This window comes from Rhamphochromis longiceps, linkage group LG17 (genome assembly GCF_057381845.1).
Source record: "Rhamphochromis longiceps isolate RC_006_pf linkage group LG17, R_longiceps_female_GT1.1, whole genome shotgun sequence".
In the NCBI taxonomy this organism is placed as follows: domain Eukaryota; kingdom Metazoa; phylum Chordata; class Actinopteri; order Cichliformes; family Cichlidae; genus Rhamphochromis; species Rhamphochromis longiceps.
Window position 1 is genome coordinate 26,773,051 of NC_140573.1, and position 21,224 is coordinate 26,794,274.

The 21,224-nt window shown below is 40.6% G+C and overlaps 1 protein-coding gene across 1 annotated transcript in view; it reads left to right on the top strand.

Moving 5' to 3' along the window:
• The window catches only part of acss3 (acyl-CoA synthetase short chain family member 3), a 68,302-nt gene that overhangs the window by 19,847 nt on the left and 27,231 nt on the right, over positions 1-21,224 (top strand). The window contains exon 9 of the mRNA XM_085386156.1: positions 1,750-1,853. Within this exon, the coding sequence (XP_085242282.1) occupies positions 1,750-1,853 (104 nt within the window). The remainder of the gene's footprint in view (positions 1-1,749; positions 1,854-21,224) is intronic.

Below are 21,224 nucleotides of genomic sequence, written 5' to 3' on the forward strand. Positions count from 1 at the left end.
GAACAAGAAGGGTCTAAGGGCAGGTTGGATTTGAAGGAGTTTGTTGGGTTTTTTTTAGGTACTTCATGATTAAGGGGCTCATCGCTGCTGTCTGTAAGGTCATATTGAGGGCATGTGGTTTGGTGGGGAAAAGAGCAACTCAGAAGGACTGTAGGTAGGCTTCAGAGTTTCAGGGGAAGGAAAAAGTGGAATTCACTGTTGATAGCTTTGACATTTAAAGCATGAGGCTAATAACTCTGGGATTTGAGAAGATGCTGAAGATAAACAAGCTTTCACCTCCACTGTCCTGAAAAGAAGGAAAACTGTTGAAAAAGAATGGGTTTTGTCAGCAAAAGTGTCACGAACTATTCGCTTAAATGAGACCAATTAAGCTTGCTCTGATTTTCTGATTTACAATTAGGTAAATACGTTTTTGGGATGGATGTAATTTTGCCTCACACAATGAGGTTTGACTGAAGTTTAGAGTTACAGCTTTTATTCAGGGAGTTTAACAAAAGCATTGCGTTAACTGTTACGAGGAGGACATTAGCTATAATGGACTCTTTCAGATAGAGGAGGATGACCTGCACCAATACCCAGTGTAAGCTGATAATGCTGTATTTTGAACAACTGATTTTGGATATCTACTCTAGGAGTTAGGGTTGGTGTTTGCTATTTATACTTCGTCATTTGGTCTTTGCTTGAAGACCAAACGGCTGTGGATCAAAAGCCTCGTACTTAATTTAAAGCTGCTCTAAACGAAATAAAAGGCAAAAAAACAAACGAACATACCTTGAAAGTTGTACGCTCTCTTTCTGCAGCTTTTCCTCTCCTTTCTCATTTTTGTCACTAGATGAGGGATTTTAATTTTCTAAAAGCCAGTCATTTCTGACTTTTGACTTTTTGTGCCAGTCAAACCGCTTCAGAGGACCTTTGCTTAATCCATTGTTTGTGTTTACCTCCTTTACACTATATCCTTACATGCAGCTCATCGAATCTAGTCTGAAAAGATGTGTGATTTGCCAAAGAGCTTGGCTGTGCTGAAGCCTGTAAAACTGCTTCAGATGAGGTACAAGAGTCTTTCTCCGAACCTTTGATTTACACTAGGCTGAAAGTTTATAATGGATTTTTTTTGCCCACTCATTCCAAAAGCAGGTTGCCTATCTTGCCTTTATGAAAAGTGAAGTCAAATTCTGGAGTACTGAGAGAGATAGTCACTAATAGTTTCTAATTTGGGTTCTCACGGTTGATTTAACCCAGTGTTTTACCCTTGCAGCACCGTTGGCAATAAAGGAGTAAATTACATACAATTTTAATAACACATTGAAATGCACATAAATGACCAAATCAGTGAAGCGTACTCCATAACTGGGAGCTAGAATTTGTGTGTAGGCTGGAAAAGAGAAACCAGTAGGCAGTCATGATCACTAATGAGAAATTAATAGGCCTCAGCTTTGTCAAGTTAGGACTTGGACTTTTTAAAAAAAATTAAAGATATTTGCTGTACAATTATTCCACCATGGAAAAAGAACACTGAAGAAATCGTTAAAAGCCCCAAATTACCATAGCGTTCAGGCCCATGATGAGTCTGTGTAAATGTCTAACACACTCACCACTGCTGTACATGTAGTAGTCCAACTTTAAAGTCTTGAGACGTCTATGGTTTGGGCATTGAACATCGATTTTGATTTATTCCGACTGTTCCTCTGAGGGAGTGAATATGCCTTGCTTCCTTAAGGTGATTGACAGATGTGTTCTGTGTCCCCGCAGGTTGAGGTCATTATTCGTGGCAGGAGAGCGATGTGATGTGGAGACCCTGCAATGGGCAAAAAGGAACTTTGGAGTTCCTGTTCTGGATCACTGGTGGCAAACTGGTAGGAAGAATTTTACTTTCTAAAGACGGAAGCAAAAGAAAGCAAGAGATTTGAATTGGGGAAGGATATTTTTATCTTCATGACAGACTGGATATAAACTGAACTGGGGAAGCTTCTTGCTAAATAATCTTGTTCCATGCATTCCCTTTAGGCCAAGGTTTCATGTTGAACAGAAGCCGGAAAACTGAAATAGCTGGCTCATTCTTAAACATCCCTCACTGAGCTGTGCAGCAACCCTTTTATTTCTTGGGCCTGTATCATCACAGGACGGCCAGGCTGGCATACAAAAGTTAACTTCATAGACTTAATACCCCTGTTTTTTTTGTTTTTTTCTTCTTTTGTGGTTGATGTCAAAATTGTTAAAACATTTATCTTTTACCATATGCTCTGAGTGAACTGCAGTTTTAATTATGCCATTATATGAAGTTAAGAAGCACTTTTTTCTTAAAATTTAGGGACAAAGTCCTTTTGATATGGAAAGGATTTCAAAGACTTGAAGTTCTTTATTAGCATGAACTCCATGAGATGATGTAATTTAACTTGATCTTTAAGAATCAGCCATTCTTTAACCTTATCTGCTTGAGATGACTATAAATGTGAGCTTTCCTATATTTTATTAGCACCTTGACATTAACTTGACCTCGAGCAAAGGGCTACTCCAGAAAATCACTATTCCCCAAAATGCCTGCTGACATAATTTAGCACATTTTTATCACACTTTCCTCTGTGATTAATCCTTTGTACGGTTAGTATCACAGTTTGGGGGATTAGACCCTCTCTGATGGGGGAACTGTAGCACTTTAAGCTTGAAATTCAAGCTTTTCTGGGAACCCATCATCACTCTAGTGATATGGCATCATACACAGCAAAGGGATTTATAGACATGATAGTCAGATAAATGGCTTGGAGGGTTAAGAGAGAAGTCAAAAAATGTCATTGTTGCATTTATTATTGTATTTTTAACATATTCAAAGTGAATCAGATAACATATGACAGTTGTGCCCATTTTATCATATGTATTTACCAAGGCTGAGTTCATTACTTGCTATAATAGTTGTCATTCTGATGGGACTATAGATTTTCTTTTCTCAAGTGGTCACATTGCCAAGCAGCACTGACACAAGAAGCTTGGCTGGTGTGTCCTTATAACTTATTTTACTTTGCAATGATATGTAGGGTGCCCAGATATCCCTCTTTAAATGAGACTGCACAGCAGTTATATCCCCCCCCTCCCGTCCCACATCTTAAGACAACGTTCCACATTTTGACTGGCCCTGGAGGGCATGTACTTTTCTTAAAGTCCGTTTTTTACCATTGCATTTGAAGGGAAGTCTATTTATTCTAGTCAAACAGTGGTTAGCCTATTCGGTGCTATGTCCTGTGAAAGCCACAAATCGCAAGTTAAAGTTACAGATTTTGTTGAATATGATTGGTTATTCACGCATGAGAAAATATTGTGTGAAGTGACACAGTATATGCATGTCAAACTTGGCTAAAAATTGTTCAAATAGGCTTACTTTTCTGAGCTACTTTTTCGCTGAAACTGTTACACTGTTACCAGGCATAACAGCAGCTGAAATAACAGTGAATTTATAAGAGAAAATGGGACTATAAGAACAGATGTCAGCTTATTTTCTTATTTTACTTGCTGAGGGAGAAAGTTAGAAAAGCTAAACTCAAATATAGTATATTTGACTACCTCCAAGCCTTGTTAATACATCCTACTTTGTTCTACAAATACTGTTTGTCTCACATTTAACTTGTTGGGATGTGTTGTGGTCACCATACCCATCTGGGATCCTGAGATGTGAGGACTGATCTATGCATTTAATGAAGAGATAAAGAGGAAGGAAAAGAATCAGGGGGACGGTGTCCATCTGTTCAGGGGTGTAAATTCAAATTGCTTTTTAGCTGAAGCATGCTTTGAGTTAGACAGCTTAATGCTGAGTCTTTCTGTTTGTTGGTGCACACTTTATAATAATACATATACATAAAACAAGATTTAACTGATCGTATTGATTTTTCATTTAAACATGAATGTAGGAATTTGTGGTTAGTCAGCCCTGGTGCAAAGGGCTTTTCACCTGGGTCTATCTGAAAATTTCCATTTTCATAGTCCGTTACTTTGCCGCTTTGTACTTTGGATTAATGGTCTCCCCAGAAAGGTGAATTCTGATCATCATTTTTTAAAAGCGTCATATGTCCTTTAACTTCCTGGGTGGAGTTTGTGGTTTTTGAAAGAGAGCACAGGCTTCCTTTCTTCATCTTCCAGTTAACCTGTGGCACACCATGACTGTTGTTATTCAGGGGAGTAAGATATGTAATTGAACTCTTGAGTTCTAGCTGTCACTGCACTGTTTCTTTTGTATTGAGTCTTCAATGAGAAAGACCTTATTAGCTTTTTGAGTGGGAGGCTTGAATCCACGCAGCATGCTAATGTCATGTCCTCCATCACACCCATAGTTTCATTTCTTTAGTTCTCTTGAACTAATGAACTATGATAAATATCGTCAGCCACAGTGACAGAACACAATTATTATTATGCCGCTTTGTTTTTTAATATCTTGTCAGCACGGATGGGGGATCGATGTTGGAGAAGATGACATCCCTGTGTTAAATATGGAATCAATACTGTGGCTGAACTGTGGGGAAACCATTGACCTTCAGCGTTGGTACATGCAGGGCACTCCAATCTAAGAACAGATTAGCCTGCTTGGTTGATTGTGTTGTCCAGCATGAATTGAAATGTAAAGAGCTTTACATTTTGTGTCATAGAATTGTGAGCTATTAAACTGAGGTCATGGGAGTTTCTCCAACTACTCAGCATGTTTTTGGGACTTGGAAAAGGCACATTTGTTCTTGGGGTTTCCTAATGGGGGGTACATTAAACGTTTAAGATATCAGGCCTTTTGCTGTTGTTTTTTGTTTCCATAATTACAATGATATGGATTCAGTAGTGGTCTATTATGATGAAGAGACCAAAAGATCATAAGGGTTCATGGGCTAACCCATAGTGATGGAATGAGAAGTGCAGTTAGTCAGTGTCTTTTGACTGGGAGGTCTGAGTACGTCTGCTTAAACTGCTGCCACTGTGCCCAAGATCAGAATAGATTCCACAAATTGTAGTTTGAGTCCATATTGTTGAATTTTGGTATGCCCACATTTCAAAACCTTTTGAACACCCCCAGAATAGCTGTTCCTTTCCAAAAACCAGTCGTGTCTTGCCAGAAGAATTTTGAGCCTTTACACACCTCTCCTCACAACAAACTTTCCAGGTAATTCAGCCTGTGCTGGCTATGGGTAACTGGTGAATAAAGAGTAGAACAACATCTTGCCTAAAGGCAAAAGCAACTTTAGGATTTAAGTAATGAAAGCCTTGGCTGGGAATCCACAGTATGTCTGTTTAATAATGTAGTGAAGCTTTGTGCATCACATAAAGATATATTTACATTATTTAAAACATTCTATATACAAACAGTGCATTGCTTGCCAAACCTCACCCTGTAAATTTTGTTTACCACCGTGATTGATTGTCTGCAATTTAAGATAACCTTTAGGGGCACCTTTGCTTTTGTTAGGCAGAGGAGCATTCAAATATGCCTGTATTTTTTGTCTCAGTACAGATAGCGTGCTTGATTTGGGGAGGCAGCCTGCATTCAGTCTAGACTGGGTTTAATGATGGGTACTCTCTTGGGTGGTGACCTTCCGATCCCACTACTGGGCAACAGTTTCATATATTGTCGGTTATTGATTAGCACAAGAGCTGCATCGGTACTGGATCCCTTCTCTATGGTATTTCTGTTCTTAGTTTAAACACTCATAGACTCACATTTTTGTTGCATAAAGCTTTGCATGAGCATTTATTGTTCATATCGCCAGTGTGGGAGTTGAAGGGTAACGAAGAAGTAGCAGTAATCCACTGCCAAACACAAGCATGATGCTCACGAGCATTCTGCTGTCATCTTATGTAGCTGCTTTCCCTTTTATTTGTATATTAGAACCTATTGCTTTCCACCTATAGGTCCATCTCTGACTGGCAGTGCAGAGTGTTGAACCAAAACAAACACCCACTATCAAATATGTGTTGTGCAGAGCTGTTGATTTCCATCTTCCTCTCTGTAGCCTTAGTGCTTGAGAGACAGCATTGCATTCCACTTGAACATAAAGGGTGTTTGTATCAGTCAAGTTTAAATCCCACTTCCTTTTCTCTCCCTCACACACACATGCACGCACCAAAACAAAATCCTGTCACGCTCCGTGGCTATCCGAGCCAGGTGATTTATTGGGTTTGGAGAAAAACCTCTGGCGCCCTCTTGATTTCTGTCTAGATGTGTAAATCCCATTGGATTCTTCACCCCCTGCTAAACTCAATAACTGGCAGCTGGTGGCCAGCACTGCAATCCAAATGTGTTCTCCACTTTTTCACGGTAGAGTGGGTCACTCCCTGTCTCACCCTCTTTCTCTTTGTGTGCCAGGGACTGTTTGACTAGAAGCGTGTGGGTTAAAGAGACACTGCCATCACATACATATGCATTAAATCATCATAGTTTGTCATTTTGTCTTGAGGCTGCAGTTGATTTATTTATTTATTTTTATCTGTCTGAGCTGAACACCTTTTCAGTTTTTATTTGAGCAGCAGTTGCTCTGAAGAAATTAAAACCAACAATTATATTAACACACTTGGGTATTGCATAGCCTGATACAACATATATAATGTAATCTATATACATATAATATAATTTAATATAATATAATATACAGTGGAACCCTGACTTACGAAATTAATTCGTTCCCAAAGGTTTTTCGTAAGTCGAAAACTTTCGTAAGTCGAAGCACCCATTGCGCGTTTTGAGTGAGGTGATGCTGAACGATAGGCTATAGGCTAATTGCTAACTAGAACAACAATACGTCATTCAAGTGGAAGAGCGAAGGGCAAGTACGGAAGCCAAGGGGTTGTCACATGATTCAGAAGGCATTCTGGGCATTGTAGGCTCAGCCAATCAGAGCCAGCGGATTTCGTTACTCGGGCATTTTGCCGTAACACGGGCAGAAATATTGACGTTCAGTGCCTTTTGTAACTTGAATTTTTCGTGAAATGGGGTATTCGTGAGTCGAGGTTCCACTGTACATGTATGTTTGTGCCCCCGAGTTGGTCTCCAACCAGAAATGAGCTGTACTGGCACCTCTTCCTTTCTTATGATAGTCTGGCTCATGCAAACAAAAGGTTTGAACAGAAGTGGGTTTGAACTAATGTGCTTGCATCCAGAGATGTGTGTCTGAGATGACCAAAGAGATGGCACTGGAAAGATAAGAGAAAACTGTCAGAGTCCAATCTGAAGCCTGAACTTTTTGTTCAACTTGAAATAATCCAAAAGTGTGTACAGTCATGTAAAACATTTCTCACAGGACTGAACAGTAATTTTCTGTATGACTTTATCCGCATCGTTCTTTGGCCTAATGTTGGTTTAGTTCATTGAGTTTGGCGTGTAATCATTTATGCACATCTCTCTTAAGGTCCTGCCACAGCATTTCAGTCAGGTTCAGGTCTGGACTTTCACTGGGCTATTGCAACACCTTTTTTTTCTTTTTCAGACATTCTGTTACAGATTTGCTAATCTGTTTGGGAACATTGTCTTGCTGCATGACCCAGTTTCTACCAAGCTTTAGCTGTGGGACAGATGGCCTCACATTAGATTCAGTCGTATGCAGAGGAGTTCATAGTTGACTCAATGACTCAAGGTGCCCAAGTGCTGTGGCTGTAAAACAATCCCAAATCATCATGCCTCCAGCATAGCACTTGAGTGTTGCTATGATGTGCCTATGCTGATATGCTGTGTTTGGTTTCCTCCGACTGTGGTGCTGTGCACTAAGGCCAGACATCTCGACTTTTGCCTTGTCTGCCCAAAGGACCTTGTTCCAAAAATCACACACAAAGACATTTTTTAAGTCTTTTTCTAATTTTGAATTGTGTTAACACAGACCTGAATGCTCCAATCGAACAAACTTCCAACAGGTCTGCTTATGGAGTTGGTCACATTTGCTGATGATCAGTCAATCTTGCGTTTTTGATCAGCAGCTCCTGGTTTCTACTTGCTCTCATAATTTATGAGAAACTGGTAAGGGTTTCACATGACAGTGGTCATATGACAGAAAATTAGAAAAAGCATACTTGGCCCCTTTTAATTTTCTTGCTCAAATGAGCCTTGATTACATTGTAGCTGTTTGATTCTGTAATAATGGATATGGATTTGTGAACAGGTTTATTTTATCTGTCTTACTGTTTACTTCTGTTGGCACAGAACTCTCAAGTGTAAGTAAGAAGCAAATGATGTTTTAAAAAAAAAAAAAAAAGTTTGTATGGTGTCCTCCAGCATGAGTTTGTGAGTGAACTATCTGGGTAGGGCTGTGCGATATGACCAAAATCTCATATCCCGATATTAAGACATCTCTCGTCCGATAACGATATAAATCACAAAAATGTAACATTTTCTGTAAATTCTGTGAATCTCGGGCAGCTTGACTTGCGTGAAGTGTTTCCAGCTGCGCGTCGCGTACCTGGAGTCCAGTGTTTTAACTGATGCATGAAACTATACATTTTTAGACATAAGTTGTAACGGCCGCCGTTTTCTTTGTATTTATTACACGGCGTGCTGCGGGGAAAAGCCTGTTCTAACGTTTGAGTCTAAGGTTTAGTTTTTAGCACCTGACGGCTCTTTTTTGCTTCTCATCCATAAACACTCTGCATCTTTCACGTGATTCAGTTTATTTTGAAAAGTCTCAACAGGATCTTGAGCTTTATTGTGAAAGGTTTATGTGGAACAAGCGGACACGCGATGGTTTTACCGTCGTTGTTGCTAACGACAACGCATAAAAACAAGCCCTTGTCTGTCTGTAGTGTGGTTATATTAAATGTAAGAGAAAGAGAGAACTTGAATATAGCCACTACAGTGACCATCAAAACGATGAACAAATATTGCCGTAAACAGTTTATTTTGCGACACCACGAAACAAAGGATAGCGTAAAATGAAACATAGACGTTTTTATATCGTCATCGATATATAGCGTTATATCGAACAGCCCTATATCTGGGAGTGTCATAATGAACACAGGTCATCGATCAACAAACTTTTAGCAATGCCAGCACCTTGACAACTCTCCTTCTTCTTCTTCAGCAGAAGAGAAGAAACTTGGTCATTGGAAAGCAGTTTAGTTTTCAAGGCTCATTTACTCCAAAATATAAATCACTGAAATAAGACACAGACTCCTTGAGAAACTCATTACAGTCAAAAACCTAAAGAGCAAAATCTGTTTGCTTATTTGGCTTTCAACTTCAAAATAAATGGGTGACAGTTTTTGCTTTTGGTGGGTAGGTGGGTGGGGGTTGGCTTTCATCTATAAATAATGATTCATCTGTCCCTCTACTTGCATGGTGCTCTTTTTGTAGTTACCAGAAAAACAGATAGAATTGAACAAAATCAATCGTCAGTGCTTGTTGCTCATAAATCTTCCCAGCTGCAAGCCTCTAATCCTGGAGTGTAATATTCAGCAGTTGAAAGCTGTAATCGATGAGGAGAAAACTGGTACCCCGAGCAATGATGAGACGAGTAGCAGAAGAGAATAGCAGACAAAGTTTAGTAGAATAATATGGATGAATTTAGGCTTATGAGCAACATAACCTGGATTTAAAGTAAATTAAATTCAATATTTTTGTCATTGCAAGCTAAGAAACGAGCACTTGATTCTAGTCTGTTTTAACTGAGAAGCCTTAATCAATGTTAAATGAAATTAAATATTTGTCACGGTATCTTTTTGCTGATAACATACATTTGAAACCCTTCCCAGGATGGGGGCTGTCTTGTTCTGAAGCTCCTCAGTGTAAAGCTGCTGTATGATCACTGTAGCATTCTTTATTTATCAAACAGAATGTGTGTTTTCCAGCTCCTGTTAAAAGATGCATCATCCAATTCATTTCTTCTTTGACAGTATCTTTGACAGTTCAGCGGTTCATCAGCAGTGGCAGCCGCACACCACTGAAAAGATCAAAAACGTCTCAGGGTTCGGTTCGTTCTCACATCTGTCTCTGGAGGATTCTCCCTGCCTTTCAGCCAAAGATGTGCCACTGCTGATTGGTAATCAGTCACACAAAAGAGCTAGCATCAGTCTGTTTTGAAAGCAGAGATCTCGCAAGCTCTACAGAGGGACCTGGAGGAAAAATTGATGTGTCATAGTGATGGGGGTAACATGACATACCACAGAGAGATTACAGGTCAAAGATTCTCTGCATAATAACCTGAAGCTTATCATTTCCAGCTCCACATTTTAATTATTCTAATCCATTAGTGAACTGTGAACCATTCAAAATATTCTCCATTCATCTAATCCTCGACCATGGAAGCGACTTACTTGTGCTCTGGCTGAAATTAGCTCTTTGCAGAGCCCAATGAGCTGCATGGGCTCTACTACAGCGGCTTTGTGTGATTCACATCTAAAAATTTTCTTTTTTTTTATGTCAGTCATGGCTCAATTTTTTTTAAATCTTGTACTGGGCCTTGGGCCTTAGCCCTGCAGTTTTAGTTTTGCGTTTTTTTCCCCCCCTTCTTCTTCTGATTGTTTAAACGACCCCGCCTACGTTTGACCATGTGCGCTTCGAACTACTGTAACTCATCGACCATTTGAGCAAGAGAAAAAATTCACCCAGTTACTGAAAGAAGAGAAGCTGCGCTTTACAGGGATATTTGGTGCATTACGGTAGCACAAAGGTAGTGGGTTTGCAAGCTACTGCTCTGGAAAAAGAAAAGCCAATTCCTCTTAGGTGCGCTTCGCACTATCATAACTCCTCGACCATTTGGGCAAGAGAGACATTTCAAATGGTGACTAAAAGACGAGAAAACGAGCTTTACAAAACTTTACGGTGCATCATTAGGAAGCACGAACTGCGACGGGTCCAATCACATGTAAGAATTGATAACTCACAGAGCAAACTGATGGGCGTGGAGAAGGCCCCAAAACTTTATTGTACATATTTAGTATAGTTCATATTTAAAGTTGATGTTGTTTTACATTTTGTTCCTGTTGAATATCAGTTTCCACTTAGTTATAAATCTGAAAAAACAGAGTCTGATTTTTATTTTTTTCCACTTTTAACTGTTGTTCCATTGTCACAACAATACAATAATGTAAAATGACTCCCAGATATTGAAAGCTGAGGTTATTCTGAAAAAAGGGGCAAAAGAATTCACTTATAATATGATTTTTGGCCCTTTTACAGCCAAAATTACCAAATATGTCCAGGCGGCCTAAATGATGCTTGGCCAGTAAAGGGTTAAGGACATTCCTTGCTGACATCACACAAAGCTAAGAGTAGAAACGTTGATTAACTATGATAAAGTTTCAATTCATTTTCAGTTTTATTTATATAGCAGCAAATCACAACAACAGTTGCCTCAAGACGCCTTTTATTGAAAGGTATAGAGCCTACAATAATATAAAGAAAACCGAGAAAACCCCAGTAATCATATGAGCAAGTGCTTTGGCAACAGTGGAAAGGAAAAACTCCCTTTTAACAGGAAGAAGCCTCCCTCACAACCAGCCTCAGGGCGGGGCGGTCATCTGCCGCGACCAGTTGGGGTTTAGGTGAGTTCCACTCATAAAATGACAGTCTCTGGAGTAAGGGGACAACTTAGTCATCGGCACAAACTCCTTTAAACCTTTATCCAATGAACCTTAGATTTGGACCTTTTTCTAAGGATCATTTGTACATACGCTGATCTCATGGTTTGTGCTGTTACATCACAGCAAGAAGGTTCTGGGTTCAAAGCCACCTGGGGCCTTTCTGTGTGGAGAGAGTAATACTTTTCAGGGTAATAAAGTGGTTCATACTTTTTCCAAGGTGGCCACATTAGAAACTGTGACTGTTGTGGAGGGCTGTGCCAAAAGCTGAACTAAATTTCTCAGTGTCTTGAAAAACTGCAACTTCTTTGTCCTCCACTTACCTAATCTACTGATCTAATCTCAGTTTTTTATGGACACACTACACACCATGTTGAGAAATGCCAAGTCTTTCAACCAATATGTCTGTGGGAATTACCTTATTGGCACAAAACTATTTTATACTTGTCAGACTGTGTTATCTTTGACATTTTTTCATAGTTTCAACTAAAGAATTGAAAACGTCAATTTTTGTGATAGGCTGCTAGCAATAAAGGTCTAAAGATACAATTTAAAATGAGTTCTTTGCTAAGTTGTTTGTTATTTGTAGACACAACAGTGGTTTATACCTTTAGTTGGGTGCGATCGTGGCTCAAGAGTTGGGCGTTCGTCTTATAATCGGAAGGTTGCCGGTTTGAGCCCCGACTCCGACAGTCTCGGTCGATGTGTCCTTGGGCAAGACACTTGCCTTGAGCAGACCTTTTTGATGTTTAAATGTTATATGGGTCAGTGTTAAGTGGCTTAACAAAAAAATCTTCCTGTGAAATGGTCAGGTACAAGGACTGGACTGAAAACGAGTAAAAAAGCAGCCAGTGAAAAGCTTTGAAAGCCCGTCAGTAAGCGTGGAGAATTGTTGCTCAAGACCACTTTACAAGAAAGTCTGGCTCCTTGGAAGCAGATGATGCTTTAAAAATGCTGGATGTAGCATGTTTAAGACACGTCTGCGGCCTCTGGATTTAAAAACTATTACAAGCAGGACTTGATCTCAGACATTTTCTCCGGACTTGCATGCAACACTAAATTTAAATCTTCTTTGCTGCGAATATCTAATTGTGCTAATGAGCTCGAGTTTGACTAATTTGACCTTGTGATTACTTTTCTCTCTGGAGTACTTACAGTGCAGATGAGATTAGTTTTCTGAATCATTTGCAGTGGACTCAATTATTTTTCAGCCTCCCTCTGTCATGCGCTGACTCATCCTGTTTCAACCAGACATGGCACCATGCTGCTCTTTTTTTTTTTTTTTAACACCTAACCTTTATTTTGGTTGTTTTTATGCTGCTTTCACATATATACAGATATTGGAAAATGAATGAACACCCCTTACTCACCCCCACCCACCTAATGTATATCATAGTTTAGGCCATCTGACGCGGCTGGCAACCCCAGCTCACTTCTCCTTATGTTCATATGAGCAAATGTCTGCCATTTTGAAGCCTGATAATAATCTAAGTGCTATTTTAAGACCCAAGTGCCATTGGTGAGGGTGGAGGGAGTTGATGATGGAGGTTGCTGATGTCACTGGTGTTGCCTGGCAACAAATATGTGTTTCCAGTTGGCAGGTTTTGGCTGCTTCACCAGTGAGTGGTGACGGATGGACCCACAGTAGTGGTGTTTTTAGATTGTCCTGACTCTGTCTGGCTTTCTCTCTCTGTTTGTCTTTGTTTCTTCGACTCAGTCTGACAGACGGCAGATGCTTTCGCAAACAGAATGAAATTATCTCAAAAGTGAACTGGACCTCCTCAAAGTATCTGTCATGTCAAATAAATTTGTAGAATTGAGAAATGTCTCCCCACGGCTTTTGCCGAATGCTTTGCTGGCACAGCAGTGGACTCTAAACATCCTCCTCTTCTCAGTAAGATAGCGAAGGGCAGTTTTAGGCAACCTTATTGAAAACGCATAATAAAATAAGCTTTTAGCATGCCAGCACTTGCTGTTGGAAAAGAGAAAGAGTGCTCGGCTGGATCAAAGGTTAATAAAGAATCTTTACCTAACGGTTCAACAGGGATATTTTACTCTGCTGTGTTAATTTAAATCAGGATATCTGAGAGTCTTCATGGATATTTTATTATTAGAGTGGTTTGTAACCTTTTTGTGGCACATATTACTCATTTATGTTTATGGTCTGTATACAACTCAGTTAAATATCACGTAGGCTGGACCAGTAAAACCTCTGAATAATAACCTTTTACTGTTAAGAACATATCAGTAGTTCATAGTTCACATTTAGTGAGCGATCCACTTGCAGAACAGCCTGAGATGACATTTATTTAAAAAAAAAAAAAAAAAAAAAAAAAAAAGCATCAGGGATGAAAAAAGCAGCCTGAGACACTTGGACGGTGGCCCCAGTGGACAGTTTTCATTGTTTTAAACATTCAGTTTCACTTCTGCTCTTTTTTTATGTTATAACTCTGGTCTTCTCTGCAGTGGAAGCAGCAACAGCAAAAGCAAGAGTGGTCCACAGACTGGTTGGTTGTTACATGCTAGCGACGGTAAACGCCTAGATGACAGTCTGCAAAGCTGTGCGCAGGCTCTGCAAAGGACCAACACACAACCATGAAATTTAATTGAATTGAACCATGCCGGTTCCGTTAACCATGTTGCTGCTGCCTAGTAGTAAGGCAGGCTGTCGGTAATGTGTTTTTCAGTAAGAAGACAGTAAGAGGAAAAAAAAGACCCCTCATCCTCCTTTGAAATGTTCACACTTTTGTACAAAGCCATTGCACCTGACTGGCCAGTTCTGACCAGTGGGCTCTGTTTGACACCCATGCATTAGCCTGTAATAGGTTTGATATGGTATGAGAATATAATAGAATGATAACTTGGGGTGTTGAATGTTTTACTACAATTATTTTAACAAGTTTTCTTCACTGCTTTGTAGAAGATTTGACATTCATTGAGTGAGTTGGTGATACCTGGCTTTTTTTTTTTTTTGCAACATTTTTTTTCTATTTACATCATTTTTTTTCTATTTATATCATTTTTTTCCCATTTTTTTTGTTTTTGTTTGTGTGTTTGTTTGTTTTGCATGGTCTATTTGCTGGTGTTTTCTTAAATTGCAGGACATTTGACTGTAGCTATGTCCAAAGTTTTTGAGTTGGATGTTTAACAATCACATATGGGGTGTTCACATAGATTCATAAGTTTCCATAAATTATGCAAAAGCTTGTCTTTAATATGTTTTAATAGCCAGGCTAAACCAATATCTGTGCTCTTATTAATTTCTTGCAAGTTCTTCTCACGACCCTGGTGGGAGATGTTATTGCATAGCCACAGATTAGTCAGTTTTGAGCACCACATGTAAATGAGATGGTGCATCTGAAGGGGTTTATCCTGGAATAGAGCAGATGATGAGATTATTAACTCATGGGCCCAAATTAATATGGCGGGGAAATGAGAAATTAACCCTTTAGAGCCGATCGGAGCGGGAACGCTCTGTTATGCGTAACTATTTTTAAATCCCAGTAGCTCTGCAACCACGTAAGCTAGCGCAAAAATTTTTTTTGCATATGAAACCGGAGGAGTTGTACTTACATCTTATGCCATCAGCTTGTCCTAGGTCATGGTTTCCTTCCACATAAAGCTTTGCAAAAACTGCATAAAAAGCGCTTGCAGGAACAAAAACATAATATTCCAGAAACACGCTTTACCGATCCGATCAGCTGTCCATAACACTTCCTACGTTGGAATAGACGTCAGCGCGAACTTTTGCATTTCCGCCATTACCTGCCCGAAACCGGAAGTGACGTCATTTTCGCGGAAATGTAGTCTTTTTTGCGATCAGGGCCTCAGGGCCTATACTGCTCTTTTTAAAAGTTATCTTTGACTTTATGACTTTCTGTGTCGTTTCTGGGATGCTTAGGACTCATATTGCACTGCTGGAAATAGTTTATTTTGATGCATATGCTGCTTTTTTGCAAATTTGCAGTATAATATTTATTTTCGTTTTTCCTGCAGTGTATAAAAATTGGTGTATTTCAAAAATAAAACTATGAAGACACTCAAAATAAATTTCCTGTGGTGGGAAACTATTTTGTGCAACTTTTTTGTATTTACAGTTTTGAGGGATAAGCCTCTTAAATTTCTCTAACTACAAATATATGTTAAAAAATCAAAAACGATTTTCAATTTTTTTGTAGTTTATTGCACTTTTTGCAATTTATGTAATTACTATGCACTTAATGAATACATATTATTAAAATCTGGGCTATAATGGTTGTATTGATGTATAGCAACTTGAAATGCTCCCAGAAATGGCTCCACAGCATGTAAAAATATAATATAAGCTCTGGCGGACTTGGTTCTATGGTAGGTCTTAAAGGGTTAAGACATGGCAAGAACCAATTAACCACAATTATTTAGGTGGTTACTTTGAATCTTCTGTCTTAAATGATAGGAAGAGAGTAATACCTTTAATATCAGTGGTTATTAACAGTAAAAATGCATGTATACAACCATCAGTAAAATCTGAACATTTGGAAATTTGGTCCAAAATGAAGTTTAAACAGTTTTTTTTCCCCCCCTCCACTACACTTTGGCCGTGCCCATCATGTGTCGTCCTTTTTATCTACCTCGGGAATTTACATCGGCCATTGTAAGTGCCGTTTATATTCCACCACAAGCGGACACGGTCACTGCCTTATGCGAGCTGCATGAGGCACTCACACAGCACCAGACACAACACCGGGACGCTGCGCTTATTGTGACGGGGGACTTTAATAGCGCCAACCTCAAACGCGCAGCGCCGAACTTTTATCAACACATCACCTGCCCCACCAGGGGTGAAAGGACACTGGACCACTGCTACACTACGGTCAAGGACGGCTACAAGGCACAATCCCGCCCTCCGTTTGGCAAATCTGATCACGCCGCCATCTTCCTCATGCCAAAATACAAACAAAGGCTGAAACAGGAAGTTCCGGTTCAGAGGAAGGTCGCGCGCTGGACGGATCAATCGGTGGCCGCGTTACAGGACGCACTCGATGACGCAGACTGGGGCATGTTCAGAAACAGCTCCGACGATGACGTCAACGTGTTTACGGAAGCGGTTGTGGGATTCATCGGGAAACTAGCGGATGATACCGTGGAGACAAAGACTATCACAACGTTTCCCAACCAGAAGCCGTGGGTGGATAAAACCATCCGCAACGCTCTGAGATCCCGCACCACTGCCTACAACACGGGACTCACAACGGGGGACATGGACCCGTACAAAGCCGCGTCATATAACGTGCGGAGGGCGGTGAAAGAGGCGAAGCAGCGCTACGGGAGGAAACTAGAGTCACAACTCCAACAGAGTGACTCTAGGAGCCTGTGGCGGGGACTAAGGACAATAACGGACTATAAAGCACCAACAACCGGTATGACGAACGCGGCCGTGACTCTGGCAGACGAGCTGAACACTTTCTATGCTCGCTTCGAGGCTGCAGCTAAGGTCTCCAACAATGCTAGTGTTAGCGGCGCTAACGGCTGCAGACAGGAAGATACTGCCAGCACCGGAAACGTGCTCGTCATCTCCGAGCATGAAGTAAGGAGAGCCTTCAAAAGAGTGAACACCAGGAAAGCAGCAGGACCAGACGGCATCCCAGGTCGTATCCTCAGAGCCTGCGCATACCAGCTAGCTCCTGTGTTCACTGAGATATTCAACATCTCTTTATCTCAGTCGGTGATCCCCACATGCTTCAAAGAGTCCATCATTGTTCCTGTCCCGAAGAAACCCCACCCTGCTTCTCTCAATGACTATCGCCCTGTAGCCCTCACCTCAGTAGTGATGAAGTGCTTTGAACGCCTGGTCAGAGACTTCATCATTTCTTCACTACCAGACACACTGGACCCACTACAGTTCGCTTACCGTCCAAATCGTTCCACAGACGATGCCATCTCTCATCTCCTCCACACATCACTCACTCACTTGGACACTAGAAGGGGGAATTATGTTAAAATGCTCTTCATAGACTACAGCTCTGCATTTAACACCATAATTCCCTCCACACTCACCACCAAGCTGGAGCATCTGGGACTCAGCTCATCTATGTGTCAGTGGATCTCCAACTTCCTAACTGGCAGACCACAGGCAGTAAGGATGGGCGGACATGTCTCAGCCTCCACCACTCTCAGCACTGGAGCCCCCCAGGGGTGTGTTCTGAGCCCCCTGCTGTACTCTTTGTACACATATGACTGTGTGGCCACTACCAGCTCCACCACCATCATCAAGTTTGCTGACGACACCGTCGTGGTGGGCCTGATCTCTGATAACAACGAGACGGCCTACCTGAAGGAGATTAGGAATCTAGAGAACTGGTGCCAGAGGAACAACCTCCTTCTAAACGTCAGTAAGACAAAGGAGCTGATAGTGGACTTCAGCACTAAGCAGGAGAGGAACTACCAGACCCCCGTCATCAACGAGTGCCCAGTGGAGAGAGTGGACAGCTTCAAATACCTCGGAGTTCACATCACGCAGGACCTGTCATGGTCCTGTCACATCAACACCGTGGTGAAAAGGCCCGACAGCGTCTCTACCACCTCAGACGCTTGAGAGACTTCCAACTGCCCTCCAAGGTGCTCAGGAACTTTTACTCGTGCACCATAGAGAGCATCCTGGCGGGAAACATCTTAACCTGGTTCGGGAACAGCACCATGCAGGACAGACGAGCTCTACAGAGGGTTGTGCGGTCAGCTGAGCGCACCATCCGCTCCGAGCTCCCTGACCTGCACTCAATCTACAGCAGGCGGTGCTGGACCAAGGCCAGGAAGATCGTGAAGGACCTCAGCCATCCCAACAACAGACTGTTCTCTCTGTTGAGGTCAGGAAAGCGATTCCGCTCCCTGAAGACCAACACAGAGAGACTGAGGAGGAGCTTCTTCCCGCAGGCGATACGGTCTCTCAATCACACCACCACACAGTACTGACCCACACATATGGTTCTTACACACACACACTGGACATTCTGGACATTGTTTTTGCACAACACTGGTCACTATATTCTTCATTTCCGGTTAATACTTGTACAGCTGCTGTTAGGGCTGCTCAATTAATCGAATTTTAATCACGATTACGATCTGGGCTTTCAACGATCATTAAAAATGACTGAGCCGATTATTAGCCCCTCCCTCATTTATCCGCGACACCTTAAAGGCCGGTCTGTGAAAATATTGTCGGGCATAAACCGGTCCGTGGCGCAAAAAAGGTTGGAGACCGCTGATTAAGAGGACCCGAGGGAAACTCGGAAAGCTAAGCAGAAGTTATTTGGAGAGTGACTGCCGTTGGTTGAAAAGAGAGTTTAAAAAAAAAAACTTCAGTGGTGTTGCACACCATTTTATATTATTTTTTTAAAGTCATTGTTAACCCTTTAAAGCCGGTCAGAGCAGCACGCTCCGTTTTGCGTAACTATTTTTAAATCCCTGTAGAACCTGAACCGTGTAAGCTAGCGCAATAATTTGTTTTGCATATGAAACCGGAGGAGTTGTACTTACATCTTATGCCATCAGCTTGTCCTCGGTCACGGTTTCCTTCCACATATAGCTTTGCAAAAACTGCATAAAAAGCGCTTGCAGGAACAAAAACATAATATTCCAGAAACACACTTTGCCGTTCCTATCAGCTGTTCGTAACACTTCCCACAGTGAAATGATGCACATGCTGTTTTCTTTGCAAATTTGCATCATAGGATTGTTTTTTGTTTTTCCTGCAGTATATAAAAATTGCTGTATCTCCAAAATAAAACTATGAAGACACTCAAAATAAATTTCCTGTGGTGGGAAACTATTTTTTGCAACTTTATTGTAAAGTTTTGAGGGATAAACCTCTTAAACTTCTCCAAGTAGAAATATATGTAAACAAAACAAAAGCGATTTTCAATTTTTTTTGTAGTTTATTGCACTTTTTTGCAATTTATGTAATTACTATGGACTTAATGCATACATATTATTAAAATATGGGCTATAACAGTTGTATTGATGTATAGCAACTTGAAATGCTCCCACAAATGGCACTACAGCATGTAAAAAAAATAAATAATATAAGCTCTGGTGGACTTGGTTCTATAGTAGGTCTTAAAGGGTTAAATAAATATCGTCAAATAATCGTGATCTCAATTTCAGTGAAAATAATCGTGATTATCATTTTTGCCATAATCGAGCAGCCCTAGCTGCTGTTATTGTGTATATATTTATTTATATTTAGATTCCTTCATACATTCTTATATAGTTCTATATTGTGTATTGTGTATTTTGTTGTACAGTTATTTTATTTTCAACTTTAATTTATATATTTTATCTTATTCTTTCCCAGTTAAATTTACCCTTCATTCTAATTTGTGTTGTACAGTTATTTCATTTTTAACCTTAATTTATATTTTATTCCTTCCTAGTTAAATTTACCCTTTTTAATTTTTCATATTTATTTCCTATCTTATTCATAGCCTTTTCCTTTTTTGTTTTCTTTAGGTCACGAGCAGTTGTCCAAGCATTTCACTACATATCGTACTGTGTATGACTGTGTACGTGACAAATAAAATTTGAATTTGCATGACGCACAGTTTCAAAGCTTTGGGGATTTATTAATGGATCAATCCAAAGTTCTTCCTTCAACACATTTCCCTCGAGTGTTCCACACTTCAGCTTTGGATTGGCTAATTGGTGGCAGGGATCTGAAAACTGACTTCAGCACTGCAGAAGTGTTTTTCAACATTGCCTCTGCACATCATCAAGAATGTTAAATCAGACTCATGATGTGTGCAAACTTTCAGCCTTAATTCACTGGATTTAACAAAAATATTAAAACTGTTTAAGAATTACAGCCATTTTTCTACATAGTTCCCAATTGCTCTTTAAAGCACAACATATATTTTGGTCATTATTTAAAGCTTTTGCTATGCCACATTTGAGAAAATTAGCTTTACTTGTAAAATCCATGGAGCGCTACATCTGTGAAGCTTCATTTTGGCCAGCCTGGTGAAAACTGGAATTGCAAAACCGCCATCCCTTTGCCTCACACGGTTGATATTCCTCCCCATACCTCTTGCAGATAGGCCAGTCCCTCAGTGTCTTCTTGTATCCTAAATAAGAATACATTTCTTTTCAGTAAATTGTTCCTGAATCATGTCATCCTGCTCTTGCCCTCCTTTGGGAAAAGCATGGAAAGCCTTAGCTTCGTACCTCATGTCATTCAACAACAAGCAAGCCCCCCCCCCTTCCCACTGTCGCTCACTTGGTCTCATTACAGTGCAGCAGAGACAGTAGCGCAGATGTCGTGGCTCCTGTAATTACATCTCAGAGAGCTGAGGTGCCACGTTTGTGTTACCTCGTTGTTTACCGGAAGCCGCTGTCATCAGCTCTCCAACCCGGGAATTCGCTTGGCATTCATTCCAAAGCATTGTTGTCTGCTGAGGTTTTTAAGGCACAAGATGGGGGTCTTTCATTAGCAAGTTAAGTAGTGCATTTGTATGCATAAACTTAGCTCTGAGCGAACGAGCCGCGCTGTCTGAGAAGTGATAAGGGAGGCAGTGTTTTTAGCTGATGAGATGAAATTGCCCCTTGAAGAGCTGTAAATGAGATGTGTGCATGCTGTTTGCAATTTCTCATCCTGGTTTTCATGCATGTCTTTTGTATGCAGCTCAGCAAGCTTTTGCAGCTCCTGCAGCATGCTCTTCCTCATGCATTTT